General features: G+C 35.3%; 1 protein-coding gene across 1 annotated transcript in view; it reads left to right on the top strand.

Moving 5' to 3' along the window:
- Window positions 1–25,296, top strand: part of CCDC73 (coiled-coil domain containing 73) — a 105,520-nt gene that overhangs the window by 5,767 nt on the left and 74,457 nt on the right. Inside the window, exons 2-5 of the mRNA XM_060018646.2 lie at window positions 10,703–10,774; window positions 21,160–21,231; window positions 22,867–22,902; window positions 23,835–23,909. Of these exons, the coding sequence (XP_059874629.1) occupies window positions 10,703–10,774; window positions 21,160–21,231; window positions 22,867–22,902; window positions 23,835–23,909 (255 nt within the window). The remainder of the gene's footprint in view (window positions 1–10,702; window positions 10,775–21,159; window positions 21,232–22,866; window positions 22,903–23,834; window positions 23,910–25,296) is intronic.

The raw sequence follows: 25,296 nt of genomic DNA, 5'->3' as shown, positions 1-25,296 counted from the left end.
CAGTGATATTGGCCTGTAATTTTCTTTTTTGTGTGGTATCTTTGTCTGATTTTGATATCAGGGTTATGGTGGCCTCATAGAATGAGTTTGGAAATGTTCCTTCCTCTGCAATTTTTTGGAATAGTTTCAGAAGGATAGGCGTTAACTCTTGTATAAATGTTCAGTAGAATTTGCCTGTGAGGCCATCTGGTTCTGGACTTTTGTTTGTTGGGAGTTTTTACATTACTGATTCAATTTCATTACTGGTAATTGGTCTGTTCATATTTTCTATTTCTTCCTGGTTCAGTCTTGGGAGGTTGTACCTTTCCAAGAATTTGTCCATTTCTTCTAGGTTGTCCATTATATTGGCATAGAGTTGCTTGTAGTAGTCTCTTAGGATGCTTTGTATTTCTATGGTGTCTGTTGTAACTTCTCCTTTTTCATTTCTAATTTTATTGATTTGAGTCCTCTCCCTCTTTTTCGTGATGAGTCTGGCTAATGGCTTATTAATTCTGTTTATCTTCTCAAAGAACCAGCTTTTAGTTTTATTGATCTTTGCTATTGTTTTCTTTGTTTCTATTTCATTTATTTCTGCTATGATCTTTATGATTTCTTTCCTTCTGCTAACTTTGGGTTTTGTTTGTTCTTATTTCTCTAGTTCCTTTAAGTGTGAGCTTAGATTGTTTATTTGAGATTTTTCTTGTTTCTTGAGGTAGGCTTGTATAGCTATAAACTTCCCTCTTAGAACTGCTTTTGCTGCATTCGATAGGTTTTGGATCATCGTGTCTTCACTGTCATTTGTCTCTAGGTATTTTTTGATTTCCTCTTTGATTTCTTCAGTGATCTCTTGGTTATTTAGTAATGTATTGTTTAGCCTCCATGTGTTTGTGTTTTTTACGTTTTTCTCCCTGTAATTGATTTCTAATCTCATACCGTTGTGGTCAGAAAAGATGCTTGATATGATTTCAATTTTCTTCAATTTACTGAGGCTTGATTTGTGACCGAAGATGTGATCTATCCTGGAGAATGTTCTGTGTGCACTTGAGAAGAAAGTGTAATCTGCTGTTTTTGACTGGAATGTCCTATAAATATCAAATAGATCTATCTGGTCTATTATGTCATTTAAAGCTTCTGTTCCCTTATTAATTTTCTGTTTGGATGATCTGTCCATTGGTGTAAGCGAGGTGTTAAAGTCTCCCAGTATTATTGTGTTGCTGTCAATTTCCTCTTTTATAGCTGTTAGCAGTTGCCTTATGTATTGAGGTGCTCCTATGTTGGGTGCATATATATTTATAATTGTTATATTTTCTTCCTGGATTGATCCCTTGATCATTATGTAATGTCCTTCCTTGTCTCTTGTAAGTCTCTTTATTTTAAAGTCTATTTTATCTGATACGAGTATTGCTACTCCAGCTTTCTTTTGATTTCCATTTGCATGGAATATCTTTTTCCATCCCCTCACTTTCAGTCTGTATGTGTCCCTAGGTCTGAAGTGGGTCTCCTGTAGACAGCATATATATGGGTCTTGTTTTTGTATCCATTCAGCAAGCCTGTGTCTTTTGGTTGGAGCATTTAATCCATTCACGTTTAATGTAGTTATAGATATGTATGTTCCTATGACCAATTTCTTGATTTTTTGGGTTTGTTTTTGTAGATCCTTTTCTTCTCTTGTGCTTTCCACTCAGAGAAGTTCCTTTAGCATTTGTTGTAGAGCTGGTTTGGTGGTGCTGAATTCTCTTAGCTTTTGCTTGTCTGTAAAGCTTTTGATTTCTCCATTGAATCTGAATGAGATCCTTGCTGGGTAGAGTAATCTTGGTTGTAGGTTCTTCCCTTTACATCACTTTAAGTATATCATGCCAGTCCCTTGTGGCTTGTAGTGTTTCTGCTGAGAAATCAGCTGTTTTCCTAATGGAGTTCCCTTGTATTTATTTGTCGTTTTTCCCTTGCTGCTTTCAATAATTTTTCTTTGTCTTTAATTTTTGCCAATTTGATTACTGTGTGTCTCAGCATGTTTCTCCTTGGGTTTATCCTGTATGGGACTCTCTGTACTTCCTGGACTTGGGTGGCTATTTCTTTTCCCATGTTAGGGAAGTTTTCAACTATAATCTTCAAATATTTTCTCGGGTCCTTTCTCTCTCTCTTCTCCTTCTGGGACCCCTATAATGCAAATGTTGTTGCGTTTAACATTGTTCCAGAGGTCTCTTAGGCTGTCTTCATTTCTTTTCATTCTTTTTTCTTTATTCTGTTCCACAGCAGTGAGTTCCACCATTCTGTCTCCCAGGTCACTTATCCATTCTTTTTTTTTAAAATAAGTTTATTTATTTTATTTTTGGCTCCATTGGGTTTTTGTTGCTGCACACGGGCTTTCTCTAGGTGCAGTGAGCAAGGGCTACTCTTCGTTGCAGTGTGCAGGCTTCTCATTGCAGTGGCTTCTCTTGTTGTGGAGCGTGGGCTCTAGGCATGCGGGCTCTGTAGTTGTGGCACACGGGCTCAGTTGCTCCGTGGCATGTGGGATCTTCCCAGATCAGGGCACGAACCTGTGTCCCCTGCATTGGCAGGCAGATTCTTAACCACTGCACCACCAGGGAAGTCCCCACTTATCCATTCTTTTGCCTCAGTTATTCTGCTATTGATTCCTTCTAGTATAATTTTCATTTCAGTTATTGTATTGTTCATCTGTTTGTTTGTTCTTTAATTCTTCTAGGTCTTTGTTAAACATTTCTTGCATCTTCTTGTTCTTTGCTTCCATTCTTTTTCCGAGGTCCTGGATCATCTTCACTATCATTATTCTGAGTTCTTTCTCTGGAAGGTTGCCTATCTCCACTTCATTTAGTTGTTTTTCTGGGGTTTTATCTTGTTCCTTCATCTGGTACATAGCCCTCTGCGTTTCATCTTGTCTACCTTTCTGTGAATGTGGTTTTTGTACCACAGGCTGCAGGATTGTAGTTCTTGCTTCTGCTGTCTGCCCTCTGTTGGATGAGGCTATCTAAGAGGCTTGTGCAAGTTTCCTGAATGGAGCGACTGGTGGTGGGTAGAGCTGGCTGTTGTTTGGGAAAAATCTTTAATTCCAATTAATAAATGTAGGAGGACACAGAGAAGTAGAAACCACCCTTAGAACATCACAGTAATAATTCCTGCAGGGAAGATCCACTGATGAATGCTAAAATTAGTGGATGAAACTTTAAGGAGAAACAATAATTGCATAGTCACACAATATCTTCCCCAAATTTTTTAATAAGTTACTGTGGTGGTTTTATACATGTTTACATATTGTTTGATACTCCTCCCTCTAGGAAGGGGAGCTTAATTTCCCTTGCCTTGATTGTGGACTAAGTTCTAACAGACAGAAAATATAAAGGGAAAAATACTGTGTTTTTTTTAAAGCACAGTATGTTTTTAAAAATACAGTTTACTGTGGAGAAACCTGGCAGATACCACCTTAACTAAGTGATTAAGGTTAAGATCCCCAGAAAGAATTTGTATTGTATCAATAATTCATGTGAATATGAAGTACTCATGATATGATGTGATGAGAAGGGATCTTTACCTCTGTGGTATTCTTCCCCGAAACATAGTGTAATCGTGAGAAAATATCAGACAAACCCCATATGTGGAATATTCTGCAAGATACCTCAACAATGCTTGTCTAAAGTATCAAGGTCATGAAAAACAGGAAGGCTGAGAAATTCTCACAGATTGGAGGAGTCTAAGGAGACATGATTAAATGTAACATGGTATCCCATATTGTGTTCTGGAACAGATATTGGTGGAAAAACTAGTGAAATATGTAAACTTTGCAGTGTAATCAATAATATTGTTACCATGTTACTTTCTTAACCTTGATAAGTATATCCTACTTATGTAAGATTTCAACATTAGGGAAGCTGGGTAAAGGGTATACAAAAACTCTACTATCTTTACACAAGTCTTCTGTAAATCTAAAATTATTTCAAATTAAAAAGTTTGTAAAAAGAAATTAGAACTTTGAAACAGTGAAAATTCAAGAAATACTGTAGTACAAATTAATGTGATTCTTTTTTTTTATTTTTGAGAGATATTAAGTAAGCAAGACTATATTTGGTCATTCACTTAATGTTTCCTGAGCACTTACTGTGACAGGTTTTAGAGATTATAATACCATGTAATAATAAAGGAGCGCAGAATATACTGTGAGAGTGTGGCTAAGGAAATGCCTAACTTTACTAAGGGGAGTGAGGTAAGCTTCATGGAAGAAGTAACTCATGCAAAGATATGAATGAGTAGGAATTTTGGATCAGTCTTTCTATCAATTATGCTAGTCTTTTTAAGGAATTAAATTTTGACTTTGATGATTCTCTTGCATATTTGTTTTATGTTTTATTACTATCTGCTCTTATCTTTATTATTTCCTTACTTTAATTTGTTGGTTTTTTGTCTTGAACTTTTGAAGATGGTATTTAGTTGATTAATTTTAACCTTTTTTTCTTTTCTAATATACAGTATTTAAGGCTCTAAACTTTTCTCTTAGCATGCCTTTAGCTGGATTCTACAAATTTATGTAGATTTTATCTTCATTATCATTCAGTTCAAATTACTTTCTAATTTTGTTTTTGTTTTTGTTTTTGTTTTTTTTTGCGGTACACGGGCCTCTCACTGTTGTGGCCTCTCCCGTTGCGGAGCACAGGCTCCGGACGCGCAGGCTCAGCGGCCATGGCTCACGGGCCCAGCCGCTCCGCGGCATGTGGGATCTTCCCGGACCGGGGCACGAACCCGTGTCCCCTGCATTGGCAGGCGGACTCTCAACCACTGCGCCACCAGGGAAGCCCACTTTCTAATTTTCATTGTAATTTATTCTTTGACCCATGTGTTATTTAGACGTGTACTACTTCATTTATAAATATTTGGGAGTTTTATTTTACTTTTTTTAATTTTACTTTTTATTAACTTTTAAAAATTGAATTTTAGCATAATTTTACTATGTCAGATTATAAGCACTATATAATTTCAATCACTTAATATTTTTGGAGCTTTTCTTTCTAGCCAAGCATATAATCAAGTTTGGTAAATATTCCAACATAGATGAACTTGAAAATAATATGTATTCTGTATTTCTTGGGTGCAGTATACTATGACTGTGAATTTGGTCAACTTTGTCAGTCTTGTTCAAATCTTCTATATAATTATTGATTTTTTGTCTATATTTTCCTTCTTTTTCTTTTTCTGTCCATGTTTCAGTCTGGTTATTTTTTTTTGTTCTTTCAGTTAATGAATTTTCTCTTCAGTTTACCTAATCTGATGATTAAGTCAATCTATTGAGTTCTTAATTTCACTTCTTAAATTTTCAGTCCTAATATTTTCATTTGGTTTTACTTTTATAACTTTCATTCCTCTGCTGAAATTGATTTTGTCATATAATTTCTTGAGCATATTAGTTTTATCTACTTCAAGTCTGTGTCTATAAACGCCAATATCTGGACCCCTTGTAGATCCATTTCTATTGTCTCTTTTTTTCTCTTCATTTTTGGTGTTTTGACCTTTTGGCGGGGCGCAGCCAAAACAAAACACAACAAAAAAACCCACAATGATTTGCTAGGGAAATTGTGAAGGAAACTGGGTAATTATTGGTATAATATGTGGTAAATAACATTAAGCAGCATTTTAATGCCCTATAAAATTAGTTATGCTATGAGTGAAATCATACCCCTTTGTAATTATAATGATTTGTAGAATCTGTATCTTTATACTGCATAGAAAACTGATAAAATGGGTATTATCCACATTGCTGAAAGATAACATTATAATAGGCTTCTACTATATTAGGATTTTGATTTAACTTCATGCTTTTTATTAAAAATTATTATTTACATTTTATTTGAACTTTTCATTTTTATTCATTCTTCAAGCAGCTTTCAAAAGTTATTAATAAAAATTCTTATTAAATTGTCAATGAGAAAATATATATTAAATTTGGTAAGAAAATCCCACGTGTAACTTCAATAAAGTATACAAGATAGAACCTTAAAAGTGTTTATTTTTTATTAGCTGCCTTAGGACTACAAGGATTTAAGTGTTTTTATAAAAACAATAAAAGAGGAGTAATTTGATGGTTTATTTACTCTTTATAACCTTTAGAAAGTGCCATGCTTTTTTTGAAGTACTTGTTTCAGGCTGTAGTTTTACAAGATGGGCTGTGTATTGGTCAGGCCTCTTCAATTCTTGACCCTGAACAGATTTAGGGACATAGTACATAAACCAGGCACTTGTCCAAGCAGCCAAAACTGTTACTGGGTACTTTTATTCTCCTTTTCAAACTCATAATCCACCTCCTACGAAATTGCCCAATTCAGTTCCTCATGTTGTCTAATACAATACTAATCTCTCTTTCCGAGAGTTTCTTGGTTTGATTATCTACAAAATATCCAAGATAAATATCTCTAATATGCATGGCATAGCCTAAAAGTTCACATTTAAATAAAAATCTCTTACCTAATTTGTATTTAAACTACTGTTTTCATGTTAATCAACTTAATCTATTACAAAGACTTCTCAAATAGAAAAATATTAATATTAGAATATCCATAACAATTTAAAAGTTTTTTGCCTTTCCTTTCAACAAATGTTTCTTATTTTGAAGTGTTCAACCAAATAATCAGAATGTACTTGTATATTTAAAATAGGTAGTGTGATTTTGAATGGTTTTCTAACTTTAATGGGATATGAAGATTAAATTCTGAAGTTTTTGAAGGAAAGGAGTATATTATAGCAATTCATACTGTCCTACACAACCCACAGTTTCTTAAAGGTGATATAATGGCATGTTTAAGAGACTCTGGAGACAAATCATCTAGGTTCAAATACTTGCTCTGCTGTTTACCTGCTATATGACTTTAGGCAAGTTACTTATCCTCTTGCTGATAACCCAGTTTCCTCATTTATAAAATGGCAGTAACAAGAATACAAGTAACGCATAAAATTATACGTAAGGTTAAATTAATATATAAAAAGTGCTTAGAACAATATCTAAATCATAGTAAGATCTGAGAATCCCCTGTAGCCACTGAAAGAGAAGTGTAGGGCTTCCCTGATGGTGCAGTGGTTAAGAATCCACCTGCCAATGCAGGGGACATGGGTTCGAGCCTTGGTCCCGGAAGATCCCATGTGCCGCAGAGCAATTAAGCCCGTGCGCCACAACTACTGAGCCTGTGCTCTAGAGTCTGTGAGCCACAGCCACTGAAGCTCGCGTGCCACAACTGCTGAAGCCCGCACACCTAGAGCCAGTGCTCTGCAACAAGAGAAGCCATTGTGATAAGAAGCCCACGCACCACAACGAAGAGTAGCCCCCACTCGCCACAACTAGAGAAAGCCCACATGCAGAATCAAAGACCCAATGCAGCTAAAAATAAAACAAATAAAAAAAAATAAAAAATAAAAGAGAAGTGTATAACCAGGCCCACATGAAGAAAGCTGTGTCTTGTACATTTTCAATCCACCTGCTTTGGGAAGATATGCATGTTATATGTTCTACACACCTCCCCCCAAAAATGTGTATACACTTATTTCTTTTTTCAATGTTTTGACTGTAGGTACATATTACTTTGAGAGCTTCTGTTCTCTCCTCACTTTATTTATCACATAGCATACCTTGTTCGTATACATTCTGTCCCTTATTCCATGCTGGAAGAACCTTGACTGTGTCTTAGGGTCCAACTCTCACCAATATGAGTTAGGTAAATCCTGACTGTCCTAACCTCTCACGAAGGTTCAATGCATTTCACCAGCCAGCAACTGGTTTAGGAGTGGGCATATGACCTAGTTATGGCCAATGAGATATCAGAAGATATGATTAGGAAGCTTCTGGGAAAAGTTTTGTTATCCTTTTAATAAGAGATTACACTTTTTCTACTGTAGGATAATGTCCTTTCCATCCTTGATGCCTAAAATTAAAGTAGCTAAGGGGTGAAAAGTTTAAGGAAAATCACTTGGATAATGGCAAAATGGAAAATGGGCAGAATTATAGTCCTTGATGATATTGTTGAGCCACTGAAATAAATTCTAGAAGGGCTCTGCCTTTGGACTTGTCATGTGAAACAGTTAAGTCCCATAAACCATTGTGAGTCGGGGTTTGTCGTTGCTACTTGCTGCTGAAAGCATTTTCAGTGAGACAGCTTTCATGAAAGCCTCTGAATACCATAGCATAAGTGTGTGTGTATGTGTGTATGTAATAAAGCAAAGAACATGTGAGAGAGTCATAGGAAAATATTTCATAACAAAATGTATTTTATCTGTTAACATCCACTCTTCGATTTCTCCCAGTTTGTTATGAAAATTGTTAAACATACAGCAAAACTAACAGAATTTGACAGTGAACACTCATACACCATTAACATTTTACTGTACTTGTTTTATCACATCTATCCATCTACTTAACCCTCCTTCAGCTTTATATTTGATGATTCCAGAGTAAATTGCAGGCATCAGTGCACTTCCTAAATACTTCAGAATGTGTATCATTCAGAATTCTATGGTGAAATTATGTGGGCCTGTACATTTCTTTTTTTGGAGCTTTTAAATTTATGACTATAGGGCTTTTGAAGATTGTTATTTATCTTCTTGGTTGAGGTCTGATAGTCTGTGGTTTTAGAAGAATTGGTCTGTTTCTGTAAGTTGTCAAATTTATGAGCATAAACTTGTTTGTAGCATTCCCTTAACTTTTTAATGGCTTTAGGACTTTTGTATATGGTTCTTTTAGCACTTTGAGCATATTTAAAATTATTGATTTATTAAAGTCTTTGTCTAGGTCCGTTGTCTGCACTTGCTCAGGGACAGTTCCTATTAAACTGTTTTTTTTTCCTGTGTATGGATCACACTTTTTAAAAAAATAATTATTTTATTTGTTTATTTTTGGCTGTGTTGGGTCTTTGTTGCTGCACGTGGGCTTTCTCTGGTTGCGGTGCGCGGGCTTCTCACTGCGGTGGCTTCTGTTGTCACGGAGCATAGGCTCTAGGCACGTGGGCTTCAGTAGTTGTGGCATGTGGGCTCTAGAGCGCAGGCTCAGTAGTTGTGGTGCACGGCTTTAGTTGCTCTGCGGCATGTGGGATCTTCCCCGACCAGGACACAAACCCATGTCCCCTGCATTGGCAGGCGGATTCTTAACCACTGTGCCACCAGGGAAGCGCTGGATCACACTTTTCTGTTTACTTGCATGCCTTGTAAATTTTTTTTGAGAAATGGACATGAATATTTTGAATATGTGACAACTCTGGAAATAAGATTCCTACCTCTTCTCAGGGTTGCTTCTTGTTTTTGTAATTATTTGTTTGTGTAGTGACTTTTCTGAAATAATTGTGTTAAGTCTTCAGTTTTTGTCATGTGCTCTTAGCTTAGTGATCAGCTAGTGCTTTGTTTGACATAGATTTCCTTAAATACCTGGAACCAAAACAAACAAACAAACAAACTCTGTCTTTGCAGAAGAGCTCTGTGTGTGTGTGTTGGGGTATGCCTTCAACACTCAACCAGGCAGCTTTCAAGTCTACCTATTGAAGTTTCTGACAGAAGCTTCAGATTTCTCTAGTGATACCTTGTGTTTATTGTGTGGGCTAATTCAAGAGTATTACAATATTTTAAATGAAATCAGAGGGTTTTTCTAAATAACTGCTTCTTGCTTGGCTTTGGGCTTCCCCCCTTGACTTTGGGTCTTCCTTTTGTGCTGCTTCCCAGAGAGAGTCTATCCTTTCAGCTCTCCCAGCTATGTCTCACTGTTTTTTTACTTGACACTTGTTAGTTGGGTGGTGGCAGCAGGTGGGGAATAGGAGCATTCTCTGATGTTTCTATTAAGCCTCAGTTTTTGGTGAACCCAAGTCTCAAGGTGAGGCCTCCACAAGAATTCTGATCCCTCTTTCATATTTAATTGTGGGCCTAGCATGTATTCCTTCCCCTCCCCAAAGATAGAGCTGTTTTATTTTTCTAGCCTTCTCCTCTCAGCTGCAGTGGGTTTCCATAAGTGCTCTCATGGGCTAGTTTTTATTGCCCTTCCCCCTGTAGATTAAGGCTTTTGTTCCTTAGAGGAGATAAGAAAGACAGGTCTGTCTAGGTAGAGTTTTCAGTGGTGTCTGCTGGTCCCTTTTCCCGCCCGCTGCGGAGGATTTCCACTAGTGTCCTTAGATATAGTTTTTGTTGTCCTATCCCCTGCAGATTAAGGTTTTTGGTCTGTAGAAGATTTAGGGAAGAAGGCTTGTGACTGCTCTTCTCCTCCCCAGCCAGTACCACAGGAGAAAAGCTTTCTCAGATTCTTCCCATCCTTCCCTGTAACCACCCGGTGGGTTTCATGGAAGAAAAACCTTTAGAAGGTATAAACCTCCTTATTTCTAGAAGATATAAACCTCTTTATTTCTGGGGACCTCAGGAGATTCATGTTCTTACACCAGCCCATGTTCTGCCTTTAGAAATTTATTAAGGACTTTTAGCTGAGTTTTTTAATCAGTACTCAATGGCTTATGTCCCAGGTAAGCAAATGCTGTGGTTCTGTTCTCGCTGCAGTAACCCGTTTCTCTATCCAGATTTTGGATTACTTGGTCGATCTGGGACCTCAGTTCTCTGATGGATTTGGCTATTTAATTTGCAATTTTTCTAGCCCTTTTCCTTGTTGTAAATGTGGGAGAATGCTCTTTTTATCTCTCTAGAAAGAGCTGAAACTGGAAATTTTCAAGTCCTAATTTTCCTACTATTTTTCTTCTTTTTGACTTAGGAAGCAGAAGCTCAGTATGAAGAGCAGATTGGTAAAATTATTATGGAGACACAAGAACTTAAATGGCAAAAGGTGAGTATTTTCTCCCCTCTAATTAGCATTTTATTTTATGTATTTTATTCCTTAATTGTGAAGTTAATTTTTAAATTTCCTAAACATATTTGGGGAATTGTGCTTCTTCTCTCATTTTAGAGAGTCTCAAGAAAATTCCAACTAAAACTGTTAAGAACATTTAGGCTTCCAGAAAACTGAGAATAACTTTTTTTTTTTACAATGTTGTGTTAGTTTCTTCTGTGAGAATAACCATTTTTCCCCAGGCTTTCTGATAAGAAAATAGACAAGGATAACTCTGAAAACTACTATGAACTATTTCATATCTGAGAAACATATTTTGTGTTATAGAGGAGTCAAAATATTTTTTAAGAAGTGAAACTTCAGAATAGTACCGTATTTTCCTAGGCTGTTGTTATATACTATAACCAAATCTTAAATAGTATCATATCTGATTTTCTTTTGATCCTTATCCATATAGAGGCATTTTTGATAGTGCCTCTCTTGCCTTTCCACCAAAGTAATCTTTTCTTTTTTAAAATATTTATTAATTTATTTATTTGGCTGCACCAGGTCTTTGTCGTGGCACGTGGGATCTTTGTTGACATGCAAGATCTTTTAGTTGCAAGTTGTGGGCTCTTAGTTGCAGCATGTGGGATCTAGTTGCCTGACCAGGGATTGAACCCGGGCCCCCTGTATTGGGAGTGTGGAGTCTTAACCACTGGACCACCAGGGAAGTCCCCCACCAAAGTAATCTTAACAGCTAAAAACTGAAAGCTTAATTAAGATGACCCTTCTTCTCAGTATTTGGCAATATTGAAACAGGAACTTGGAGATAACATGTCAGAAATAGAATTCAAATGACAGAGGATAGGCCAACGATGGGAATTTTGAGGCCAGAGAGATCCACTAGGTTGTGTTGGGTTACATATTAGGGACAGGTCAAATAAAGAGACCTGTTTGTGGAGAGAAAAAACAGGTAAACACCAAATACAATCTAAAGCTCCAAGCAGACATAAAGTCAGAATGTAAAGTCAGAATGTAAAGTCATATCTTGTTTTGAATAGAGTCAATAGTAGAAAATTATCAGAATCCTTAAGTTAATTAGTAAGTTTAATACAATCCAATTTAAAATACCAAGCATGTGTTTGGTGTACTTAAGCTGATTCTAAGGTTTATATGGAAATAAACTTACAATAGTGGCTGGGAAAGTTTTGAAAAGGAATCTAGTCACAGTAGATTCTTAAATATATTATAAAGCTATAATAGTTAAAATAGCTTGGTAGTATACATGAACAGATAGACTATAATGGAGTCCAGAAATAGATCCAAATACATAAGATAATTTAGTGAATGATAAAGGTGACATTTCTGATCAGTGGGGAAAAGTAGATTATTCAAGAAATGATATTAGAACTGGGTATACCATCTGAAGAAAAATAAAACCAGATTCCTACCTTACTTTACAAAGTTGTAGAAAAATAGAACTTTCATATATTTCTTATTGGCAATGTAAATTAAAAGTATCTTAAGTTCCCCCAAACACCTAAATCCCATAACCTTCTATATAACCCAGTTCAAATTTGTTCCTTTTGAGATACTACTAAGACTCTGTCAAGGTAGTGTCCTCACTTACTGCAGTGAATTCCAATAAACATGGTTTTGCTTTATTAACAGGTTGTTTGGTGGTGTTTTGATGGAGTTCATTTTTGTATATGGTGTTAGGTAAGGGTTCAACTTCATTCTTTTTCTCCTTTTTTTTTTTTTTTTTTTTTTGCGGTACACGGGCCTCTCACTGCTGTGGCCTCTCCCGCCATGGAGCACAGGCTCCAGACGCGCAGGCTCAGCGGCCATGGCTCACAGGCCCAGCCACTCCACGGCATGCGGGATCCTCCCAGACCGGGGCACGAACCCACGTCCCCTGCATTGGCAGGTGGACTCTCAACCACTGTGCCACCAGGGAAGCCCAGCTTCATTCTTTTGCTTGTGTATATCCAGTTTTCCCAGAACCTTTGGTTGAAAAGACTGTTCTTTCCCCATTGAATGATCTTGACACCCTTGACCGTGTGTGTGAGGGTTTATTTCTGAGCTCTTTATTCCATTGGTCCATGTGTCTTTCTTTATGCCAGTACAGCACTGTTTTGATTCCTGGAGCTTTACAGTAAGTTTTGAAATTAGGAAGTGTGAGTCCGCAGCTTTGATCTTCTTTTTCAAGATTATTTGGCTATTTTGGGTTCCTTGAGATTCCATATGAATTTTAGGATGGGTTTTTCTATTTCTGCAAAAAATATTATTGGGATTTTGATAGAGATTACCTTGAATCTGTAGATAACTTTGGATAGTATTATCTTACAAATATGAAGTTTTCTAATCCCAGAGCAAAAGATGTGTGTGTATTTTTTATTTTTAATTTAATTTCTTTGGGCAGTGTTTTGTAGTTTTCATTGTACAAGTCTTTCATCTCCTTGGTTAAGTTAATTTCTATGTATTTTATTCTTTTTAGTGCTATTATAAATCTAATTTTTTTCTTAATTTCATTTTTGGGTAGTTCATTGTTAGCGTATAGAAATGCAATTGATTTTTGTGTGACTTTGTATCGTACTACTTTGCTGAATTCATTTATTCAGGTTTTTTGTGGAATATTTAGGGTTTTCTACATATAAGATCATATCATATGCAAACAGATAATTTTTTTTCCTTTCCAAATTGGATTTCTTTTTCTTGCCTCATTGCTTTAACCAGTGCTTCCAGTACTATGTTGAATACAAGTTGTGAAAGTAGGCATCCTTGCCTTGTTCCTGATCTTAGAGGAAAAGCTTTCAGTTTTTTACCATTGAATATTATGTTCACTGTGGGGTTTTCAAATATGGCTTTTATTATGCTGAGGTAGTTTCCTTCTATTCCTAGTTTGTTGATTTTTTTTTTACCATGAAAGGGTACTGAATTTTGTCAGATTCTTTTTGTTGCATAAGTTGAGATGATTATGTGCTTTTTTGCCTTCATTCTGTTAATGTGGTGTATTACATTGACTGATTTTTTTGTATGTTGAACTCTCTTATCCCAGGGATAAATCTTACTTGGTCATGGTGTATGATCCTTTTAATATGCTTCTGAATTCAGTTTGATAGTATTTTTTTGAGAATTTTTGCATCAGTGTTCATCAGGGGTACTGGTCTGTAGTATTCTTGATGTGTCTTCATCTGGCTTTGGTATCAAGGTAATACTGGCATCAAGCATGAGTTAGGAAGTGTTCCTTCCTATTCAACTCTTTGGAAAAGTTTGAGGAGGATTGCTGTTAGTTCTTTAAATGTTTGGTAGAATTCACCAGTGAAGCCATCAGTTTCAGGGCTTTTCTGTATTGGGAGATTTTGATTATGGATTCAGTCTCCTATAGTCTCTTAAAATTTTCTATTTCTTCATAATTTGGTCTTCGTAGGTTTTGCATTTCTAGGAATTCTCCATTTCATCTAGGTTACCCAATTTGTTAGCATGCAATTGTTCATAGTACTCTTATCATACTTATTATTTCTGCAGAATCAGTAGTAATGTCCCCACTTTCATTTCTGATTTTAGTAATTTGAGTCTTCTCTGTTTTTCTTAGTCCATCTGGGTAAAGGTTTATCAGTTTTGTTATCTTTTCAAAGAACCAATTTTTAATTTCACTTATTTTCTCTATTGTTTTTCTGTTCTGTTAAAGGGAGGGGGGATCTCTCCCATTCTTTTCTTTTTTAAAAATTTATTTATTTTTGGCTGCATTGGGTCTTCGTTGCTGTGAGTGGGCTTTCTGTAGTTGCAGCAAGTGGGGGCTACTCTTTCTTGCAGTGTGAGGGCTTCTCATTGTGGTGTCTTCTCTTGTTGTGGAGCACGAGCTCTAGGCATGTGGCCTTCAATAGTTGTGGCATGTGGGCTCAGTAGTTGTGGCTCACAGGCTCTAGAGCACAGGCTCAGTAGTTGTGGCACACAGGCCTAGTTGCTCCATTACATGTGGGATCTTCCCAGACCAGGGGTCAAACCTGTGTTGGCAGGAGGATTCTTAACCACTGTGCCACCAGGGAAGCCCTGCTTCATATATTCTGATGGTCTGTCATTTGGTTCATAAATGCTTATAATTGTTATATCTTCTTCCTTATTGAACGTTTTATGGATATATAATATCTTTCTTTGTCTAATGTAACTTCTTAAAATTTAAAGGCCATTTTTAATTTTGTTTTTTTTTTTTTGTTCTTTTGGTTATTATTTTATTGGAATATCTTTTTCCATCTTTCTACTTTCAACCTGTTTGTGTCTTTAGATCTAAAGTGAGTCTCTTGTAGACAGCATAAAATTGGATCATGCTTTTTATCCATTCTTCCAATTTTTGTCTTTAGGTGAGAGAGTTAAAATATACATTTAAAGTAATTACTGATAAGGAGCAACTAACTTGTGTCATTTTGCTATTTGTTTTCGATGTGTCTGATAGTTTTTGTCCCTCATTTCCTGCATTACCATCATCTTTTGTGTTTAGTTGATGTTTTTGTAGTGAGATGTTTAAATTCCTTTCTCATTTCCTTTTGTGTATATTCTCTAGCTATTTCCTTAATGGTTACCGTGAGGATTACAGTTAGCATCTATCATTATAGCACTCTAATTTGAATTTGTATCAGCTTAATGTCAATAACATACAAGAACTCTATTCCTTTATAACTCCAGCTACACCCCTTTCAGTTGTTGATATTATAAAATTACATCTTTATATATTGTGTGCTCAAGAGAATAAACTAGTAGGGTTTTTTTTTTTTTTTTTTTTTTTTTTGCGGTAGGCGGGCCTCTCACTGCTGTGGCCTCTCCCGTTGCGGAGCACAGGCTCCGGACGCACAGGCCCAGCAGCCATGGCTCACGGGCCCAGTTGCTTCACGGCACGTGGGATCTTCCCGAACTGGGGCACGAACCTGTGTCCCCTGCATCGGCAGGCGGACTCTCAACCACTGTGCCACCAGGGAAGCCCGTAAACTAGTAGTTTTAAAAATACATTAGTCTCTGAATTATGTAGAAAGCAAATATGGAGTTACAAACCAAAGGTACAGTAATACTAGCTTTTAGCCTAATAATTGTCTTTTTAAAAAAAGTATTAGTTTCTTTAAAAATAAATAAAAACTGCTGTTAGAGTAATACTAGCTTTTATAAATTGCTCATGTATTTACCTTTACTGAGATTTTTATTTCTTCATACGGCTTTGAGTTGCTCTCTCTTGTCCTTTCAATTCAACCTGTAGGAATCATATTATTTCTTGCAGGGCAGGTCTAATCGTAATGAACTCTCTCAACTTATGTTTATCTGCATTTTAGATCATGTAGAGGAAAGGCAACTTATGTGAGATGGTGATAAGACTATGAAGTATATTTCCTGAGTCCTTGGAGTACTTTGCCAGGTTTGTCTGAAGTAAGAAAATATCCAAGATTGGGACACAAGTAGCCAGTTTCATGTGGTAACCTCTAATAGGTGTGTATGGTAGAAGCCAGTGAAGTATAAGAGACTGTGGACTTAATAGTCTTGAGAGTCAGACATAACCTTCTTGGTCATGGAAGTTCAAGAATGTCAGATTTAAGGTGCCATTAATTCTCTCTACTTTTCCTCAAGATTGGGGATAATTGGGGCAATGAAATTTCTAAATAAATGACAAGGCTTTGCAGAGTTCTCTAAAAACAGGTCCAGTAAAATGAGTGCCTCTGTTACTGGAGATCCTCATGTTGGGAACACAAAATCAAGTAATTTTTTTCCTACTCTCATAATTATAGCTCTCTCTCAAGAAAAAGTTTTAATCCATCCAGAGAAGTAGCAAGCAATGATCAGAACATATTCAGAACCCAGTGTAGGGGTTTATTTTAGGAAGTCCATTTGGACATGTTCAGTGGGGTCCTGAAGCTTGGATTTACAAGGATAACGGTTTTACTAGGATTGTGAGGGAGACAGATGAGATTTGCACCAGAGACATCCTCAAAAATCTTAGTAAAATTTCCCCACCAATGCTAATTGAATATTGTTTTCAATATGTCCTTGCTCTGATGGGTAATTCCTTGTAAAATATGTTTGCAGAGTTTCGTCAAGGTTCTCTGGTGCCACCAAGTGTCTGTCCTGAAAGTGCCAGGGATTCTCTTGTACTTTACAACCATGTATTCTTTTCAGATTTTGGAGCCAGTTGTGGGCATTCCAAAATAGGATTTTTTAATCTCCAGAAAGATTTAGCTTTTTAGAGTATAATGGGGCCAGGACCTGATTGAGGGCTGCCTGTGTGTCATAAAGATAAACCTAGGATATTTCTTTTAGCCTTTGTTATCCCTTAATAGTGTGGCTTCATGATAGCCACCTCCTTAGGAAGCATTAGAGTACTTAAAAGTACTTAAAACTGTTGTTCATTTTACATTGGGATTCCTATTAAGGTTGGAAACTCTCATTGTTTCTACAGTATTACAAAATCATGGACTACTCCGAAAGGTATACCTAATATTAGTTTTTTGTTAACTCTCTTATCTCTTGACAATTGGCAAGCTCTGCTGAGAGGGTAAGTACTGTCATCAGGACTGGTTTTACTTCTGGTAAGGAGTCATGTTTTAGGGGTCAGTTGAGACTGTTCCAGTATATCTTGCCTTAGTTCCCATTTCAGTTATAAAAAATGATATATCAACAAATAATATTAAACCTAGATTTTCTAGGAGGAGTTTCTAATAAATCCATTTGAGGCATAGTCATTGTTTGGACAGAGGTTAGATCACATGGAATTCCCCTTCTTTGGGTAATGGGAAAAGAGTAGCAATCTTTAAAGTATAGCACTGAGTTGAAATGTGTGAGGGAGAAAATAATAAAAAGTTCATAGGATGTAAGCCTGCTTGCCAAGAAGTGTGTTTTCAGTAGCATCCAGGATTGTACAGCATACAGAACCATCAAATTTAAACAAGATCCTTAAACCAAGTCAGTAGAGGCCTCTACTCGTTTGGCTGCTGCTTATTACTATCCTTAGATAAAGAGTAGGATTTTCCCCTCACTGGGTTGAGGGGAAGATTGTAGTAAGCAATTGGGCCCTGATGATACCTGTGGTGTTCTGTTAGAGTATTAAGGACTTGTCTACACTGCTCAGATACAAATAGATAGAAAGCTTTATGACAATTTGGAGGGCCCCAATTGCGGGGGTGCAAGGGGGGCTGTTGAGAGTTATTTTTAAATCACAAAATTCTTGTCCGTGTTTAAGTTCCTAAGGGAAAGGTTCCATTATTGAGGACTTAAATTATATAGAAATGTGTCAATTTCAGAGATGTTTGGAACCCAGTGTCTACAGTAGCCAGTGTAATCTGGACAACTTCTTAATTTTCTCTTAGTAACCAGCCTTGGAAAGTATTGAAGGGCTCATAATTTATCAGGAATAATAGATTTACCCCCTTGGGATAAATTATACCCTAAATAATGCACTTCATTCTTACAAAATACTAAACTTTTTTTTGGAATTCTCATGTCCTTTCTGAGCTAAAACAGTACATAGATAAATGGAGTCAGTCTTAGAGCTCTCTTCATCTTTAGAACATAACGAAAGCTTGCCCGCATATTGTGTAAGTGTAGAGTTTACAGGGAGGTTTAAGGTCCCTAAGTTCCTCAGTAAACCACTGAGGCATAACTGTCCAGGTAAATTGTTGACTCTCCCAGGACAGAACAAACAGGTAAAACTATTTTGATCTAAAGGGGCGCCATAGAAAGCAGAACACAGATAAATATATAGTAGTCAAGTATGTAGAGTCAGGTGGCACTAAAGATAAAATAGTATCTGGGCTCAATGAATTGGGGAAATTGATATTTTATTTATGGCCTTAAGGTCTTAAATCTTCACCCATTGGGTTTTTGACTGGGGAACAAGTCAAAATTTTAAAACTGGTATAGGTATGATTGATTCATCCTTTCTTTATTAGGCTTTAGGACAATTGACTTTAGTTCTTCTTCGTTTCTGGTTTTAGAAGTATTATATAAAGTTAAGTAGAGGTTTAGATGGGTCAGTCTGAACCCTGCTGCCAATATCAGTTAAGACATTTAGCCCACAAAGAGTCCACTTCATGGAGATCTTTAATTTGGTTCCATGGTACACACAGGTACCTAAGTCAATATCCAAATAAGCTATGATCTGATTGTGAATAGAATCCCGAGGAATCTTCAAACAAACAAACAAACAAAAAAAACAACTCCTCCTCCAAAAAAACAGGAGTTTAATTTTTCAATTCTATTTGCATAGTAGATTCCTATCTCTTAAGTTAATGGGTGTGGCGTCATAAAGGAGAAAATAATATTCCTCACTTGAGAATCCAAGGATAACGGTTATGGGCTAAAACGGGATGAGTATCTTTGGATTATTAGAGATACACCCTATTTGAGTAGCTCATTGACCCTGAGGGAAAGGTTATGTGATGTTGCCAGAGTTTATGGTATGAATAAAATGTCCATGTTTCTTTTAATATCTAGAGAAATTGCTCTTTGCAAGTTTGAGGAATAAATGGGAAGTTGGGTGTGTGTCAGAGCAGTGACATTGATTTGCCCACCTGATATTTTTTCCCTTCATTTTCTTAGCTAGTTCAGGATGTTTTTTTTCCCCAGTGTCTTTTCTGCTTATAATAAGTATCTACAGGTGTCTTTACCATGAGACTCACTCCTCTCATGCTTGATGACAGGAGTAGGAGTATTAAATTGTTTTATCTGTAAGGGTACCAGTTTATTCTTCTTTTGTTCTAAGGCTTTTTGGAGATCTGAATTTGGAGATCTAGTAATGGGGCTATTTCCCATTCCAGTTTTTGTTGCATATTAAATCTATTTCTAGATTTACAGCTGTTCACAAAAGACGGGGAGAGAGCTGGAGTTCATATTTACTTCAGAATCTGCTCCTCAAAGGATTTATCCCTGAAGTGTCCTATAAATTCATTCTTTCCTTGTTTGCAGGAGTAGAGTCTAATATATTTTTATAAGAAAACTGGGCAATATCCTCTGAAAAATTTCGTCCAATATCTACAGCTTTTCTAAAGGTCTGGTTTCTGGAGAATTCCCTGACAGTCCAGTGGTTAGGACTCGGTGCTTTCACTGCCAGGGCCCGGGTTCATTCCCTGGTCAGGGAACTAAGATCCTGCAAGCTGCGTGGCATGGCCAAAAATTTAAAAATTAAAAAAAAAAATGTCTGTTTTCCTATGCAGTTTGGGATTTCCTAAGTCATTCTTGGGATCTTCTCACTTTGCCTTTTCTATTCTTTATTTTTTGCTTCTGAGCATATGAACCAATTGATACAGACCTTGGAACTGGCAGTATTATTTTTCAAAATTAGTTATGGGAATTAAAATATTTTAAAGTAATTGCTAACTTCAGGAAAAATAAAACTTGTATATATAGAAATGTAATCATGGGACTTCACTGGTGGTGCAGTGGTTAAGAATCTGCCTGCTAATGCAGGGGACACAGGTTCAAACCTGGGTCCAGGAAGAGTATCCCCCGCTCACCGCAACTAGAGAAAGCCCACACGCAGCAACGAAGACCCAATGCAGCCAAAAATAAATTAATTAATTAATTAAAAAAAAAGAAATGTAATCATGATATACCATATGGCTTAGCATTGAATAAAAATTGCAATTATAAGAGTATAAATACTGACTGTTGATTTAAGCCACAATTTTTATAATTCTGTTGGAAGAATAGACGGAGGACATGTAGGATTATGGTTATATAAGAAAGCTATCATATAGGAGGTCAGTAGATAAATTTTTTAAATTGTAGAATCATGGAGTAAAATAACAGAAGCATTTGAAAGTGGTTGCCAGTTTTAACTCTAAGTTTTTAAATTATGAGAATTATTTGATAAAGATAGAAGAAAAAATTCATCTTGAATCTAAAGGACAGGACACACAACTTGTACCAAAAAAAGGTGGAGGGGAAAGAAATGGAATTGTATACATGGATTTTTTTTCAAAAATGCCCTGTGGTAGTTTTGGTTTTGTAAAAAATTATTTCAGTGAATTTAAAAAATCATGTTACCATGTAAACATTTGTGCTTAGATAATAAAATTGGTTTTTTTGGAAACTGTAATAAGACTATAGTCTGCTTGTATATTAGACTTAATTTTAATAACTTTTGGTGAAAGATATTTTCTTGAAGAAAACTTTAAAGTAAGCTATATTCAGAGTTTAAAATTTTAGAGAGCAATATGTTTTATCATGAAGAAGCAACTGGAAGCAAAATTATTGTATGCTGAGTCCATGACAGTTAAAAAAAAATAAAATTTTCATAAGTTACATTTTAAGAGCATAAAATAATATGTGCAATGAATATGTTTAACTTTAATTTGTGAACCCAATTAAAATTTAAAACTGAAAGTGGCTAGAATCTGTTTTAACTTTTCATGATTTTAAAATAGGAAACTCTTCAGAATCAAAAGGAAACATTAACAAAGCAACACAAAGAAGCAATGGCAGTTTTTAAAAAGCAGGTAATTTCATAAGGATAGACAAACATTACAGTTTTAAATACTGCACTTTTCCCACTTCTCATGAATATTATGACAGGTTGTTCTCCATACTCACTGAGGACAAAAAGGTTATTATTGGAAGCAGGAAATAAGATTATTCTGAATCACAACTGATAATAATGTAGTAGAATGATTTAGTTAAGGAAAGAAATTAGGAATACTATTTTCTTGGAGATGTGTTTTCATTGGTCCTAAATAAAATATGTTAGTGTGTTCTTGCTCTTTCTCTCCCTTCTCCCTTTTCTGTCTTTAATTAGCATATCTTAGGAGCTTACCTTTTCCACATTACTTCTTTACGCAAGCTAACATTATAACACTGGTGAAAAGCTGAAATGCAAGTAGGGAGATGTAAAGGATGAAGAGATGTGATTATCATGCACCTCCATAAATATCAACTACTAACAACTAAGAAAGATCAGTAGAAGAATTGAAAAAAATATATTTTAAAGAAATGAAGAACAACTCCTTCTGTTATTTTGAATTCTATAGCTCTTCTTTACTACCTCACATTTCTCTTCAGTTCCTAATTATAAAATAGAAGTGTAAGAAATGTGCCTATGGAAAATGTACTCTGGAAGTGCTTTTCCTTATAGCCATGCCAACATCACCATTTTTTTTTTCCTTTTTCCTTCCCCCTTTTTTGTTTTTATCTCCATACAAGTGTGTGTGTTCAGAGAGAAATGCATAAAAAGAAATAAACCTATATAACCTAATCACTAGTGGGTTAAGGTTATTGGTAATTTACACTGTAGTGTGGATTTGTTTAAGCAGATGATAAACTTCCTTATAGTCTGAAATTGGCTTTACCTAAGTTATAAGAGTTTTAATTGAAGGGTGAGGAAGCAGAAACCAAATGTACAGCATAGTATTCTTTAGGAGAGAGCAGTTCTATGTCTCTGTTACCACAAGGGACTCTGGGCAAGAAGAAATATCCAGGTAATTGAAGGGTAAAGGAGAAAGTGCTATTGGGTTCTTTTTTTAAAAATTTCTTTTCTTCTTTTCTTTCTCTTAAAAAAAAGGATTCTTGAAGGTAAGTGAGGAATATGGAAAATGAGATGGAGAAATTCCAAAGAAAAATTTTATTTCTTGACAACTTTGGCTAGTATCCTTGTGTTGCTTGGAATATTTAGTTTCCTTTGGCAAGTTCACCCTAGTTTTTCTGTTTTAAAATGTCATTATTTATTTATTAGACTAACACATGCATTTAAAAAAAATTTCAGAAAATACTGTCAGTGCAAATACAAATGATACCAATTTTATAAAAGTATGCCTTCAGAAAATGTTATATGTTATTGTTTATGAGTAGATGGCAAAATATTGAAACATTTAAAAAAAACTGGAGGGAAAAACTAAACTTTCAAGGATGATTGGTGCTCTGATCATGAGATTAAATTGTTCATTTTCTTTGGTGACTATCTTTTTTCCCCCTTTTATACCTTTTATTATTTATTTTCTCAGTGTAAAAGTAGCATAATCACATTGTACTAAGTTCAAACAATATAGACATGTAAAACATTTCTGTAGTCTCACTGACCAGTGTAAATCCCTGGTAACATTTCACTTACCTGTATTTTAATTTTTAAAATTCTTTATCAGTTGCAAATGAAGATGTGTGCCTTGGAAGAAGAAAAGGTATATATTAATTTTTTAATAATTTGAAACATAGCTTAAATGCATTTAATTATCAGTTGTTCACCATAATGGAAAGGAGCATTGGTAATGAACAAATGGATACTGTTAATTTCTTAAAATTTTAGAAACAGAAAGGACCTAAGGGAATCATGTTACTTGAGCTCTTATCATTTTACAGTTGAGAGTACTGAGGCCTAGTAAGATATGAATGACTTGCTGAAGCTCCCATTTTGAAGTGGCAAAGCTGGGACTAGAACCTAGATTTCTTCAGCCCCTAAATTAATGCTCTTTCCACTATACTGCAGTGTTTCTATTAAGTATATTTTTAGTGCCTTTTCAATGAAATTACCTTCTTTAAAAAACAGTAAGATGATTTGCATCTGCATGCAGACCAACAGGAAAAGAGTATACAACTCTGAGCAATGCTAGAAATTCATGTGGCATTAAATGTTTTCTCTAGCTATTCAATAGTTCATACATGTTTTTATTATATCAAAGGACATGTCATTTATAATATTAAAACTTAGAGTTATTTTTAGCAAAAGACTTTCTTTAAAAATTTTTCTCATATCCTTATATTTATAAAACAAATGTACTTGTGTCTTATTGATTAGAATATATTTATTCTAGCCATATGAATTAAATACTTAATTATATAGTATCCATAAGTTCTCAGGAATGCTCTACTGATAAAATGATTTATTGTTGTAATGAGATTTTCCATTTCATGATATTTGTAACCTTGTATAGACCTTATTGTAATTTTATGATATCTTGAAGTCATTAGAAATACAAGTTGTAGTACAGATACATGTTTAAATTCTGTGAAGTATTAGGTTGCAAGTAGAGATTTTGGTTCTTGAACTCTTGTTCTCCCTGTTAATAATGTCACTTACATTGGAAAGTACTGAAATATAGTTTTTTACTTGAAGGGAAAATATCAACTTGCTACAGAAATAAAAGAAAAAGAAATAGAAGGATTGAAGGAGACATTAAAGGCATTACAGGTAAAGTAACTTAGTATTGCTTGAAAAGTAATTTGGTATTTTAGCATTGTATCAGTAAAATGCTGTAAACATGTAGTGTAGCAAAGTGAAGCTGAAAAAAATTCATATATATAATTTAGTACTTTTTCCTGAGAGCCTTGGATTTCAAATTAGTAGGATTTTTGCTTTATCTTTTATTTTAAAAGGAAATATTAACATAACTTTCATTATTTCTCACAGTAATATAATGAGATATATGTTATTTTTAGCACTTTATAGATGACAAAAGCAAGTTAGGCCTATATATTATAACTGATTTATCTATGGTCCTTAAAAATTAACATAAAATAGCATTTATTGTTATTATTATTTGCTAAGTACTATGCTTATTTTCTACAAATACAAAGATGAAGGAAACATCACTTTGCCTTTAAATCGTTCAGTCTCATACAGAGGTATGAGGTATACAACAGAATACAGAGGTATACAACAGATGATGAATCATTCAATACATATTTATGAAGGTCTACTATGTGCCAAACCCTGCTCTAAGCACTGGGAATACAGCTGCGAGTAAAAGGGTCAAAAACCTCTGCCCTTGTGGAGTTTACATTCTAATGGGGAAGACAATAAAAAGAGATAAAAAGTAAAATAGAGATTGTTGGGGGAAAAGATATTCACATGATTTCAGAGTATCACCCTATAGATAATATTAATTACAAAGAGCAAAGTAATTTTTTTACAGTGGAAGGATCTTGATGGTTACTACCTGAATCAGGTAATTCACACTGTAGTGTGGATTTATTTAAGCAGTTGAAAAGCTTTCTTCCTTTAGTCTGATTACAGTAGTACAAGGATTCCTTTTCTCCACATCTTTACTAGCATTTCTTATCTCTTGTCTTTTTTGATCACAGCCATTCTGATAGGTGTGAGGTAATCTCATTGTGAGGTTGATTTGCATTTCCCTGATTATCAGTGATGTTGAGCATGTTTTCATATACCTGTTCGTCATTTGTATGTCTTTCTTTGAGAAATGTCTGTTTAGGTCTTCAGCTCATTTTTTAATTGGGTTATTTGGGGTTTTCTGCTATTGAGTGTGTATATGACTTCCTGTTACATTTTGGATATTAACTCCTACTCAGATACATGGTTTGCAAATGTTTCTCCCATTACATAGGTTGCCTTTTCACTCAGTTGCTTATTTCCTTTGCTGTGTAGAAGATTTTTAGTTTCATGCAGTCCCACTTGTCTATTTTTGGTTTTGTTTCCTGTGCTTTTGGTGTCATGTCTAAAAAATCATTGCCTAATGTTGAGAAGCTCTTTTCCTAAATTTCCTTCTAGTAGTTTTATGGTTTCAGGAGTTATGTTTAAGTCATTTTTTTTTTTTTTTTTTTTTTTTTTTTGTGGT

Source organism: Delphinus delphis, chromosome 8 (genome assembly GCF_949987515.2).
Source record: "Delphinus delphis chromosome 8, mDelDel1.2, whole genome shotgun sequence".
Classification (NCBI taxonomy): domain Eukaryota; kingdom Metazoa; phylum Chordata; class Mammalia; order Artiodactyla; family Delphinidae; genus Delphinus; species Delphinus delphis.
This window is presented reverse-complemented; position numbering and strand designations above follow the sequence as displayed.